General features: G+C 45.1%; 1 protein-coding gene across 1 annotated transcript in view; it reads right to left on the bottom strand.

Annotated features, from left to right (window-relative positions):
* The window catches only part of LOC105478903 (APC down-regulated 1), a 33,967-nt gene extending 20,625 nt beyond the window's left edge, over positions 1-13,342 (bottom strand). Inside the window, exon 1 of the mRNA XM_011736626.2 lies at positions 13,132-13,342. Within this exon, the coding sequence (XP_011734928.2) occupies positions 13,132-13,189 (58 nt within the window). The 5' untranslated portion in view covers positions 13,190-13,342. The remainder of the gene's footprint in view (positions 1-13,131) is intronic.
* Positions 13,343-14,212: the final 870 nt, after the last annotated feature.

Below are 14,212 nucleotides of genomic sequence, written 5' to 3'. Positions count from 1 at the left end.
ATCTATGAAGCAACAGTGAAGGTTGTGCATCTAAGAAGGGTTTGTGCAGGGTGGCCAAGGGAATGTGACCGGCACTGTAGGAGAGAGAAATGAACATGTTCTGGAGTCACCAAAGTGGAGGAGGTGGGGAGAGGTGAAAGAGGTATCATCAATAAGGGTGAATGTACACAATGGCAGATTTCAGTGAGGAAAGGAAACAGCAAGGAGACCAGCCTCAGTGAAACTGCAGCCTGGGCAGTGATGGAAAGAGAAGGCCCAGGGGACTAGGAAGATTCCCAGCTGGGATCTGCTTGCTGGCTTGACTCCATCTGCTTACACCAAGCCTTGCATCTTCTGGTTCTCTGTCTTCAAGTGGATGCCCGCTACACGGCTGCTCACCAGGGGGTGTGAGCCTTGCACCCTCCTACAATAGGGACATGGTGTGACATTTCCCCCCAATTATCTTCCAAGTCCAGCCCCTCACCCTCAAAAGGCCAGAAACAAGCTAAACATACAATATAGGGCTTTAAATGAAGAATAATGGCAATATTACATATGTTTATTTCCCAGGGGTAAAGAAATACTAGCAGTAAGCTTATCTTCAGAACGAGTCGTGCAGGTTGGCCACAATCTTCCCAAGCAAAACTACCACCAGCCTAATGTTCAGAATGAAGCAATTAAAACTAAACTAATGGAGTTATTATCCGAAAGCCACGGTCTCCTCTGATATTCACTCCCAAAGTGATTAACAAATCAACAGGCATTTATGGCAGACCTACTATGTATTTAGCCCTGTGTTAGCAGAAAAGACACTAGTTAGACAACGGTACAAACTTTTTAAAAATATAAAAAACAAATAAAATGTACCTGTTAGAATGCTACTGGTGAGGAAGTAATTATATGTTTTAATCAACACATAAACAGCTTCATAGAGAAGGTGTGGTTTCTGACAGATGATTTGAAAATGAGAAGTTAGATTCAGAATATAGTGACTTACAGCAACATGATGAAAATCTACCTGGATAAACTGAGACCTGCAGGATGATAACTTCAGATATCTGTTAAATATTCAGATATTTACCATCATGTGGACAAAACATTCAAAAGACTGAACTAGTTTTTGATGGAAAGTCTTGGTGTTGAGAAGACAGAATTTTCTGTATCTGAACTCCCAGATTTTCCCTCTAAGTAGGATTCTGGCTTTGAGATGGAAAGACAGCTTCTAATTGTTCTTACAGATTTTACATGCAATGGATGTCAGTGAGACAAATAAGGGTATTACTCAACTAAATGAAAATTGTGAAAAGAGATTCTAGACACAAGAGGACAGCGCCATGTTCAAATTTAAGGCAACCTCACTCAGCCCTGTTTAGCCAAGTCCCTTAATTCTGGCCTGAGCTAGAATGGGGCAAACTCTAAACATGAGAACTCTGCCCAGTGTTATTATTATTCATGGTCATGGTTATTAAGCCAGGGCTTCCTTTCCTGAGGCCTTAAGTTCCATTGAGGGAAGGCGTCTCCATTGGGCATTCCCTTCCTGTCCCTCATTCTGCCCTCCCCTGGTGAAGGCACATGACTTATGGAAGTGGAAGCAAGCATGCTTGACTCAGTCATTTTTTTCTTTTCAAAACCAGCCTATTTACCAATCACATGCATTTTGATCAGCTTCCTCAGGGAGTGAGGACCATGCCCCTTTAGTTGTTCAGCTGTGGCACTGGGCCAGATGGGAAGTCTGAAACATTCGGGGGGAACTGTGAGCACTCCTGTCATGGGCACCCATCTACACTGTGTCTTCTCATCGAGTATTCATCACTATGCTAATGTTTTAATCCCCATGTGCCTCACCCTCGTGTTGAACACTCTCTTAGTTCTGAACCAGAGTAGGGGAGAGGGGACTGCTCACTGGACCTCCACCAGCCTCAACAGTTGTAGTTATCTTGATAACTGTCAACATTTCCTCAGTGTCCCTGCTAGGCAGTCAAGGAATGAAACCGAGTATAACTTGCTGTCTGGTGGGTCAACAGTATGATTGATTTTGATGCGGCTAACTTAAAATAGATTTTAGTTAAAGTTACAAGGTATTGGGAGTTGGGGAAGATTCTGCTTTAAACATGCTACTAAGCGTTCAGTAAAGAAGCCACCATCTCACTATCAACCAAGCTGTGTTCTAAAACCTGATTTGTAAACCTCTACACCCTGCAAGGGTTTTCCCATGAAGATAATAAAAGTCAGGAGTGTAGTGGATGTGGGTAAAATCTCCAGAGTTCAGCTGCTTGAGTTTGAAACTAGATCTGCCACTTTTAGGATCGCATTGGATCCAAGACATCAAGGAGTGTTAAGATGTATCATTATTTTATTATCAGTGACAAAACATGCACATTTAAACAATGACATGATGCCTGAACAATAGTCCTGAGATACCCGTGAATTATTTGCAGCAGCCTCCGATGGCACTGACATTTCTGTATCTAGTCGAAGACATTTGGCAATTTCTCTTGCATTTGGTGGCACTGCTGCACGTGTGACAGGTAATCTGTTTGCTCTGCATGTATCTCAGCAACAAAACAAAAACAAAGCCTCATCTTTTTTGGCCTTTCTCCTTTCCAAGTAGTTGATTGATGCTGTGTGAGAAAATACGGAGTTGCAGTTATTCTTCCAGCAATAAATACTTGCTTCACTAATGTCAAATTAACACTCCACTGCTCTATTACAAGATCTGTCTGATTTTCACCGTGATTTTCCTTTTTCAGTGCTGAGAGTATAACTTATGAGTGAGGGAGGAAAAAAACCAAGCATGCTGACTCAGATGTGTACTCTCTTGATGTTCAAAACCACCCTATTTGCAATGAAACTCCAGATGAGTCCCAAGGATGAACATAAAAGAGGTGATGTGGGGACAGGATGAGCATCTGTGTTCAGGTTCACACAGGCAAAGGGAATGTCACCCCTCATGGCTACTGCCTGGAGGCCAAGGAAAACTGGGGCCCCCAATGACCGTGAGATGCACACCCCCTGCAGAGATCTTAAATTACGAAAAAGATGGGTATCTTGCAGTCAATAAAACCCAATATGAGCACAGTGACCTTAAACAAATCACTTAACTCTCCAAGCCTCGGTCTACTCGTCAGTGACGAAGGGATAAAAACATCACCCATTTCTTAAGGTTGGTTTCACTTTAGCACCATGTTGGTTGGTATTATTTCAAGTAGTGATCTTAGACCATCCTCAAAAAGTCCCCTCTAACTAACAGAACAGTTAAAATCAGGGTAAAGTCACAGGGAGGAGCCAGGCTCACTCTGAGCTCTGAAGAGGACGAAGTATAAGGACACAGGGGCTCCAGGCAAAGTTAAATGATGACCCTCAATGTAGAAGAGAGTGAGGCCCAAAGTGCCAGGCTCTGCGGTTGCTGATAAGTTCCACTCAGTTTAACAAATACCTGTCAATGAGGCTGGGCACAGTGGCTCATGCCTGTAATCCCAACACTCTGGGAGGCTGAGGTGGGAGGATGGCTTGATGCTAGGAGTTTGAGACCAGCATGGTCAACATAACAAGACCCCATCTCTACAAGAAAATAACCATCAGGCATAGTGGCACATGCTTGTAGTCCCAGCTACTCAGGAGGCTGAGGCAGGAGGATTACATGAGCCCAGGAGTTCAAGGCTGCAGTGAGCTATGATCGCGCCACTGCACTCCAGCCTGGGTGACAGAGCGAGACCCTGTCTCTAAAATAAACAAATAAAACATACCTATTCACCTTGACTTGCTAGACTTTAGAAGACAGAAGCATAAAGACTAACAAAGATGTTTTGTGTTTTGTTTTGTTTTTACTTTGAAGCTTTTAAGGTCTCACTGGCCTGGATGTCAAAGAACAAGGGTCAAAATGATGAAGGAGGTTCTGGGGAGGAAGCTAGGGAGTTCAAAGGCAGAGAGCGAGGGAGTGGTGGGTAGCACTTGCATGGGCCATTCATAAGACTAGAGCCACACAGGAAAGGAGCCTACAGCTATGTTTTTAACCAGTGATGGAAGAAATAAAATCTAAGAACCTCCAATATGCAAATCATTGGAAAGCAGGAAAAAAATGATATTAAAGAGCCCAGAGTTTCTAAAGATCAATATCCATTTTGCTATTGCTCACATTTGACAATGAGCACAGCTCAGGAACCCAGCGAGGCTGGCAGTGCAGCCAGGGCACCCATGTGAGCGGCCAGATAGAGAACCCCAAGGCTGGCACAGCTCCCCAAAGACACAGTGATTTCAGGCTCACACTCTAGGTTAATATTCTATTTCTAAGATGGAAAAATGGGGTTGGTATTTATTCCATTTTTAAATTTTCCCTTCAAAGTACCCAACATCTTCATTACTCTTAAGAAACAAAATTAATTTTACTCTTAAGGAGCAAAATTAAAGGGGTCAAGTGAAAGAAGTTGCTGTAAGGCAGGAGAAACTGACTCTTAGGCCTTCAGTTCACCACTGCAAGTGGTCTCCAGTGTTTACTTGGCTCATCTGATGTGGCAAATGTGGATGACTTTCCTGTGAGTACTACTTCTGTTAAATGGCTGGGAATTAAAAAGTCATTCGAAGCACCAATTTCAGCTGCGGCAGAGGCCAAGCATAAAAGTTAGACCGGTAAACCCCAAAGCTTCCTTCTCAAGGATCAGTCACGGTGTGCCCTCCAAGGACACTCGTCTTAGATTTCTGGTCAACTAAGGAGCTCCTGTGTTTGTTGCATCGCCTGAAGTAAGTCAATTTCAAATTCGGGACTGGAACTAGCGAATCATTCATTCATTCATTCATTCATTCAATCAGTAAGGTTCTGAAGGGCCAGGCACTGTTCTGGACATAGCAGCTACAAACATTTCTCCCCCGGGAGTCTCCGTTGGACGAGAAACTGTAGGGTTGTAGAGGACTCTACACAGAGGGGGAAGGGTCTGAATTCTTCCCTGAGGGTTCAAGGAGAGGCATCTCTATCTTGAAGATGGAACAGAAGTGGTCTAGGAGGAGTGTGCTCGAGCACACTCAAGCATGGGGGGACAGGAGTGACAGATTCACCTAGGAGGCTCTAAGAGAAGGGGACACAGGGTGACCTAGGACGAGGGGTAGAGGGAGGCAGGGCCACAGTTGAAAGCACCACATGTCTGTTATGCAGAGTGGGGACTTCACTGGAAAGGTGAAGAGGGGCCACCACAAGATGTTCTGCAACGTCGTGGTGTGGTAAGAATTTCATTTTGGAAAAATTGCTTTTCTGGTTTTTTTGGAGGGACATGGGGGACAGATTGGAAGCAGGAAGATCAGTGATGAGGCTACTGCAATGGTTCAGTCCTGCATGATTTCTTGATTGGATAAATGAGAAAGATAAAAGAAGGGAACAGCTCCCAACAAACTACAGTAAATCTCTTTTGTAGTGTAGGAGAGGCATTGACCATCTTTCGCATCTTGTGGGGGGAAGAATTACCAAAAAGTTATATTAAAAAAGGAAGCAAGCAAGGAAGGAAGGAAGGAAGGAAGGAAGGAAGGAAGGAAGGGAGAGAGGGAGGGAGGGAGGGAAGGAGGGAGGGTCACAGGAAGGAAGGAAGTAGGAAGGGAGGGAGGGAAGGAAGGAGGGAGCAAGGGAGAAAGGAAGGAAGGAAAGAAGCTACAGTAATTTAGCACTACATCTGCATCTGAAAAGGAACTTTTGTAAAATATATACAGTCTCTTTTAATACATTTTAAATTGCATAAATCAATCATCCCACTATTTAGCAATGCAAAGTTCAAGGACCACACTAATAATAACCATTCCTGTGTGAGTACACCTATTATTTATAATAATAAATGTGCTTATTATATATAAAGCTAAGTTTTTAAGCTCCTCCACTTAATTGGATTACTTGTGTAATTGGAAGTGTTGGTTAATCACAATATTCGGTTGTTGAAACTTCTGCCATTGTATGTCAAATGCAGTTTGACCTTATTATCTTTCTTTGATGATCCAGGTTCTTAAAAGTGCCTTAAGGTCATTATTAGGAACAACCATGCCTGTAAAGTGGGACTGTGGGTAGAAAGGAATGAACCTGTAACAATTCTGTGTAGACCGCGAAAAGCTTTTTCCTCTTATTTTACATATAAAACAAGAGTTAGAAACCATATACTATATGTGAGAGTACACACACAAATAATGTCAACATTTTGATTAGTTGAAGATTCTAGATGTTAATTAAGGGGACTAGGGAATGGAGTTCCCATTCACTAAGATTTTGTTGCGAGTGAATCTGCAAAAAAGAGTTATCTGAAAGGATCAAACAAATATTAAGAAAATGGCTGTGAGTTTTTGGTCTTCAAAGTGGTTTTGGGTAAGTCATCTAATATATGCCTTTCTTTTTCCTCTATAAACTAAACATAATGATCATGATGATGATGAAGAATGTTTGCATTACACTTGACAATTCACTTTATGTATATATCATCTCATTTGATCAAATGCTAGCTACTATACAGGTACAGAGGCACTCTTGATTGAGAATGTATAAAGTCAGTTCCATGGTACTATCTAAACTGGAAGCTCTCCAGGGACTGTTCCCAGTCCAGAGGAATTCTGAATAAGGTTATCCAAATGATTCCACCATAAAATGGTCTCAAACACTGGGGGGCCAATGGTCTGGGCCCTGATAAAATTATTATGGCAAAGGGAGTAGTTTCTTTCAAATGAATGTCAGAGAATAAAGTAGATTCTGGAAGGAGTGGTTCATCTGTTAGAAACAAATTAAGTCCTGTGTGCTTTAGGACATAATTTTATTGACGACCATGTCCAGAAAACTAAATGAGATCCTGGAGCTCTGGAAGGCTCGGTGGTATGTAAGTGTGTGCACCTGCGTGTGTGCACTAGTGATTTACTCCCAAGGAATACATTACCCCACGACAGTAATCCTAAATGACTGCACAATGATTGTAACTACAATCATAATCACAATAGTCTACCGGAGAGTGAAAATTCCCAAAGATAACACATTTTAAAAATAGAGTCACCTAAATGAAAGGAGGCACAGGGTTGACCATTTACACGGAGGTTTATGCCCTAAATAAAAGGTCTATGTGTCGGGTTAACTGTTCACATCCCCTGAATTCACCAGACGATGCACATAGAAAGCAGTCCTTGGCATAGTTTCCAAAGTGAACACACACAGTACTTCTGCTAGAGCCCTCCACAGCAGATCTCATTCCTAAACCCATGGTGCTTTGAGCAAGCATGCCAGTGTACGCAGAAACCAAACAGAGCCTTTGTAGAGAGTGAGAGAAGAAAAAGGGTGGGGTGCCTGCTGGACTTTTGCAAGTCAACATTCATTCATTCAATAAATGGTTAAGTGCCAACTATGTGCTCAGGTATCTCTTAGGCTTGAATCATCGTGACATATACGGGAAAAAGTGAAATAGGACAGTATACTCCATGTCCAAGTCCCTGATTTTTCAATAAAGTTTTTTTTGCTTGTTTTTTTTTTTTTTTTTTTTTTTTTTTTTTTTTTTTTTAGACAGAGTCTTGCTCTGTCGCCCAGGCTGGAGTGCAGTGGTGCGATCTCGGCTCACTGCAACCTCTGCCTCCTGGGTTCAAGTGATTCTCCTGCCTCACCCTCCCATGAAGCTGGGATTACAGGCATGCGTCACCACACTCAACTAATTTTTTTTTTTTTTCATTTTTCTAAGTAGAGACGGGGTTTCGCCATGTTGGCCAGGCTGGTCTCCAACTCCTGACCTCAGGTGATCTGCCCGCCTTGGCCTCCCAAAGTGCTGGGATTACAGGCGTGAGTCACCACGCCCAACCTCAACAAAGTTTTAACAATCTGAATTATCTAGATGAATATATTCCATGGTTCTTCACCTGCCTATCTATACTGACTGAGAAATAAAAAGTTCCAATCTATTTTACACATAATAAAGTGTAAAATTATTTGGGAAGCAAACAATAATTTTCAAGCACACTTGGGGCTAAACTAATCTTTGATCAGGTTAATCTCTATACATGTACTCTAAGGCTTAAGGGAAAAAACTGAACTTGAAAAAGACTAAGTATAATGTCAAAATATCAACAATGATGGAGAGCTTAAAATGATTCTTTCCTTGTTCATTTTGCAAGTTTCTGTACTTTATATAATGTGCCCTGTATACTTTAATAATCAGACTGAGAAAAGTGTTTTCAAGTGAGAATTGTTGTGACACATAAAATGTGACTGATTAGATTAAATGCAGGTAATTACTTAGCCATGAAATTGCCTGCCCAATTAAATAGGCAGTCATTACTGTAAATGTGTGCTTTGAAGTGGGGGCTGGTAGATAAACTCCAGCACTGCTTTCCACTTTGTTGAAATAAAAGCATGTATGTATTGCAGACAGTACTGAATTTTACCACCATTGTGGTACTTGTGCTTATCAAGTTCTTGTTTTTATTTCCTTTTCTTTTTCTTTTTTTTTGCAGTAAGCTTGCTGCTTTTACCCATCTTGAAATCTTCATATCTAAAGGCAGTCTCTCTTTATGAGAAATGTAATAAGGTCAAGTTTTCAAATTCCTGGCTCCATTTGACTTTAGTTGAAAACAAGTTACTTTTCTGTGCCATTTTCTAGTGCCATAGTCCTCAGGGTGGACACTGGGGCTGAACCAGAGGTTGCAAAGTTTGCATGTTGGATCTGCAGCTGACTAGTCACATCCAGCCTCTTCAGCACAGTTGTGGTCTGTGTGTGTGTGTGTGTGTCTATGTGTGTGTGTGTGTGTGTCTGTGTGTCTGTGTGTGTGTGGTCTGTGTGTGTGTGTGGTCTGTGTGTGTGTCTGTGTGTGTGTCTGTGTGTGGTCTGTGTGTCTGTGTGTGTGTGTCTGTGTGTGTGTCTGTGTGTGTGCGTGTCTGTGTGTGTGTCTGTGTGTGCGTGTGTGTGTGTGCGCGCACATTTGTGGGTTTCCCAGCAGGGAAAATAGTTCAATCAACTGCAGTGTTCCATCCACTCAGCTCTGAGGCTCTACATTCAGTTTTTCTTCTCTTCCCTCCCCTATATATTCTTCAAGAATCCTCAAGGAAGGGAGAACACTCCCTTTCAGCCACTAGACCTGGCAAATGGTGGCTCCTGGCACGTAGTAGGCCCTCATAGATGAACTTACTGAATAAATGGTTAGCTGAATGAATGAAACCAGAAAACCTTTGCAGAACAAAATACTCTTGATAATCATCCTTTCTCCAACCTTGAGATGTACATACCTATCACATGACTTTCCAGAATAATTTTATTCCCAAATTGGCGAGGACTAAGCAATGGCCGGTGTCCACAAAACCAACCCATTAAGAACTCACACTTGGAGGACGGTAGTGGATTTTTTCCTGGTTTTCCCTGCGATCACTTCAACTCCAGGGGAAGAGTCTACCGAAGACATGCCTGCTGTGTATCTTTCAACCGATGTAGACAATAATCACTAACACATCATCTTCTATTTCTGGTCTGAAATGTTTTATGCCTCCCTTTGATTGATTATATTGTCATCAGTCTGTCCCTAAATAGTAGTATATGCAATTACACGGACATATCACCCACCTATATTTAGTTCTTTTCTCATTTAAGGGGAAAAAGAATGAACTTGGCTAGTATAAAAGAATGAAATTGGCTTGTCAATGTATTTAACAAGAGGATATTTAACATCTGTGTAAGACCCTTGCCCCTGTTGGGTGCAGATGAGTCATGCTTCTTTTCAAGATCTCAGTTTCTTTTTATGACTAAGAGAGGGGAAAAAAGTGCAAGAAAGACAATGTTTCTTTGGCCACAAAAACTGTCCTTAGTAAAATAGTTTTTCAAAGATTTCTATTTAACCCTATATAAATGTTTCCTCACATTGTGTTGGTTAAACTCTCATCCGGCAACCTGCAAAGTTTTTAAAAGTCTTGACAGAATATGCTTTAATGAAAGGGGAGAGCTGAAAGAGCCTTCACCTCTCAGAAAAGTCAACGAATTCTACAAAAGTAAACAGGGTGTGGGAATAGAACATCTCTCCCAACATCAGCTCCAAAACTCAAAATCAAATGTTTCCATTAGCAAAGAGAATCAGGCACTCCGCTGTGGCATTACAGTCACAATTATTCTGGATACCTCATGCTAATCTGTGTTTTGGAGCTGAATGATCTCTAGCATTTGACATCTGAAACTTTTGTGGCTTTTATCTAAGCAAAGAAAACAGTGATAATGGACATCTTCCAGCTGCATACCTTCATGACATTAAATAGGCTTTATTTGGATTAAGTATTGCAATTGTTTTCAGAATTTGAAGAGGAGGAAAGGAAAACTGACATGTATACTTTTATGCCATCAAATTTTGAACTTGGGTCTCGCACCACATTTGCAGTCTTAAATAAACAACAGGCTCAAGTCTTGCCAGAGCCTCATTTCAGTGATAGGATTTAGGGATGATTTATAAATTGCAGTGAATTGAAATAGAAGTAGCCACAAAACTGAAAAAAGACTGGATGCCAAACATAATGGTTATCTACTGCATTCCCCACACAGGATGCACTTCTTGCACTTCTTAACCTGACTTGGTGGTGTTAACAAATCATCTCTAAATGATGTGTGAAACTAAATTTATTAAAGTTTGTCACAGGAACATTCAACACCCTAGAACAAATGCTTTTATCTACTAAGTTGACCCATAAATAGACAAATGGTATCCTATGGTTAGGAAAATAAAATGCCTGTTTATCAGGAAAAGAACCACTAATCCATTCTAAGAAGATTTCAAAAATTGCCTTCAGATTTATAACTTCTATTTAAATATATGATCACGCTCCATCTGTTACTACAGACTTCTTAAATGCCTGCAAAGCGCCTATCAGTTTGAGTAGGAATATTCAGCAAACCATTCCCTTGGTTAGGTTGAGTAATACCCGTTTGTTGTTAAAACTACTTCAATTAAGTAGATGTCAATGGGGAAAAGGGGAAAGAAAGAATATCCCATTCTTTTCTAGTGCTTTACATTATCCTTGCTAATTATGGCAAACCTTTCTTGAATCCTGAGGATTTATAACTTGAACAATGATTTCCTCTGTTTATTTTCTGCACTAGAGTCTGATACTCTCTGCTGGATCTAAGTAGATCTTTGAGCAACCTTAGTTTTAATAACTGTGCCATTGCAGATCCATTCTGAAATTGGATAACTTTTCATAGGTTTATCTATGTCATCCAACTCAACTTTGCAAACCTCCCTTTTTATCTTACCTTCAAAATACATATGCACATATGTGTACACACACATGCACCCACACATATCAGCACGCACACGGTCTGGCTCCACTGTGCTCCCATTTATGCTCAGACTACCCTTCCCAGTTATTTCCTTGCTCCCCATCCCCCTCCCAACACCATGGGGTCTGGGGAGCCCTCCTCCCCCGATCCCCAGAGTTAGGGAAGATTCCAGATGCACATTTTCAAACTCAGGAAATTTGGGGCTCCTGTCCCCATTGAGGATATATTTGGGCTCTTGTTACCTGTCAGCCATTACTACCCCAGTTTGGACTGCTAAATAGGAAGTGTAATTACAACTCCTACCTCTCAAAAGAGGGAGAACATGTTCAGAGTTACACTAGGTTGCATCTCTGAGGATCACTTTTGTAGTTTAAAAGGCAATTATTTTACCCCCAAAAATGCTGTTCATGCCAAGCTTTCAAGTAATTTTTTAAATTTTAAAATCATTTGACCATACTATCTTTTTTTCTTCACAGATATTACAACAATTTAAGGGGGACAATTTTTCCTGTTTCATCTCTCTCTTTTTTCTTGTGTGTGTGGCAGCTGCTGTTTGATCTGTTCATTGGCTCTGATTTGTTTCATGTTTCAGCCAAAGATTAAAACTGCTCTGTAATTCTAAGCAGATGGGCCTAGGAGTCCAACCCTATAATTATACCTTCTCTCTTTTTGCCCTCGAACTGCAAGCCTTCTATCCCGACTGTTAAAATTCTGGGATCACTGGGGCTGTGAGTACACCTTGGCAACTGGACAGGTCTGGCCCAGCCAGACAAGTTCACAAAGACTGTGGAGCTATGCAAGCCATCCACCTGGGGCAGGACTACAAAGAAAACGGCATCCCGGTGGCTTGTGGGTTAACAATCCCTCGACCCTCCGGAGGGAAGGTCCTCAGCCTGACTTTCAGTCCTGGCTACCATGCATTTTGAAGCTGGAGCCCGCTGCAGGTTTGGGGTGGCTGCGGTGGGTGTTGAGGAAGGAGAGCCGTGAAGTCATGCTGTTGAAATGTCAGGTGTCTGACCATTAGGGACAGTTTGCTCAGGACACCCATATCAACACGACGTGATCTGCCACGGCCTGTCAGGATTATGAACCCGACGCGCCATAAAAACCTGCCTTGTTCACCCCAAAGAAATTCTGTTTTGGTGTTTTCAGTGCAATTTCTGGAACCCGTTGAAAGGGCTGATGTTCTCTAGCTAAAGGTTTACTAGAACCCCTGGGGAAAAGTGGCACAGGAAGCCCAGGAAATGGGGCGTCAAGTTTGGGTGCACCTTAGGAGACTGGTTATAATGCTTAAATCTTGGCTAATAGGAGTCCCCTGTTTCTTAAAATTACACCCAGAGAACGCAGCAGTCCACTTGGGAGAAAACCCTACAACCCCGCCTCAATCGGGAGGCAAAGTGCAGGCAGACAACAAACACTAGTTTTCCGAAGGCAGACAGATGCGTCTTCCCAAATCATCAGTTTCTCTTTCCACTCTCCTAAAAGCTTGGAACACATCAAGAGCCTGCTGCATTCTGACCTTTTGGAAAAAGGCTCGCAGAGCCGGCGATTTCATGGCAGTGTACAGTTAGAAAATCCAGCAGAGTGGACGAAAGTTTCCCTCGGACTGGATGCAAAGGATTCTGGACATAAAAGGTGTCTGCGTGCGAGAGCTTCTACCCTTCCAAAAAGAACAGTCGCGCAGCAAAGAGCTCCGGGCGCCCTGGGGTAGAGGGCTCCGAGCCTAGGAAAGCGGGCAGAGCCCCCTCTCCCAGGGCTGACACAGTCGGCGCGTTGCTCCCCTCGGATCCGCCCCGCGGAGGGGACAGTGTAGACCGTGCCGCGATCCGGACCCGAAGCCTCCGCGGACTCCGCGGCGCCCGGCTGCCCCCTCCGTCTGGGAGCGCTCCAGTGGCCCTCGGGAACTCACCGTGAAGCAGGAGGGCCGGGAACAGGTATCTGAGCAGGAGGCGGCGCGGCCAGGACATTTCCAGTCCTGCTCTGGGCCCTCCCGCACGCTGCGCTCCGATTTGGTGACCGGGCAGCTGGGCGCGCGCTCTGCCCTCCGCCTCCGGCCGGGTGCGGCCGGGCCAGGCCGGGGCTTCAGGCGGCTGCGGCGCGCCCCATGCCCGGCGGGCGAGGCGCGGGGCTGCGGGGCGCGCGCTCCCTGGGCGCCGTCGGGCGGCTGTGGGCGCCCCGCCCCGGTCCGCGTCCCGGCCTCTCTGCCGCCCGCCCCGACTTCTCCGCGCCCGGCCCCGCGTCCCGCCCCGGCCGCCGCGTGCGCCGCTCCGAGCTGCAGTGGCCGCCACCGCCACCGCAGCTGCAGCGTCTCTTCATATTTCCAGGGCGCCGCCGGCGGGGCAGCCTGGCCGCGGCACGGAGGAGGGGCCCGGGAGGGGGCGGTCCGGGGAGGCGACGCCGAGCCACCGCCCCCGGGCAGCCGCCGCCGGGGGGAGCGCGGAGACTTGAAAGGGCGCGTCGGGCAACGCCTCCCCTCCTCCCACTCCGGCCGCCCCTCCTTCCCCCGCTCCCCTCCCGCTTCCCTCCTTCCCCGCTCTCGCCTACCCCTCCTCTCCCAGCTTCCTACCCCTTCCATCCTCCCCTCCTCCTCTCCTCCCTCCAGGGCCCTCTGCCTCCCTCTGGCTCTGCGCACCCCTTTCTCTCCTCCCCGCCCCCCATTCCGGGCGCGCTTCCTCCGTGGAGGGGCTGGGAGCCTTCGGCCCCGCACCCCGCCCGCCAGGAAAGAGAATGCGCGGGTCACACTCCCGCCTCCGCCGACGCCACTGGGGAAAGGTGTTCAAAGGGGCTGCGGGCGGCGAGGCTGGAGGCCTCGCGTGGGATCCGAGCAAAGCGGCCTGCTGAGCCGGGGTGTGTGCCAGCGCGCAGGCATGGGAGAGAGGGGAGGCCAGAGAGAGGCCTGGAGGGCTGCTGGGGGTGAGGATGCCTCAGCGCTGGGCCCCCTCGTGGGTGCGGGGCAGGTCTTCACTACAAATCGCCTGCCCCGGCGCAGT

This window comes from Macaca nemestrina, chromosome 19 (assembly GCF_043159975.1).
Source record: "Macaca nemestrina isolate mMacNem1 chromosome 19, mMacNem.hap1, whole genome shotgun sequence".
NCBI classification, from domain to species: Eukaryota; Metazoa; Chordata; class Mammalia; order Primates; family Cercopithecidae; genus Macaca; species Macaca nemestrina.
The sequence above is the reverse complement of the archived record's forward strand: the minus strand, read 5'-3'. Positions and strand labels throughout refer to the sequence as shown.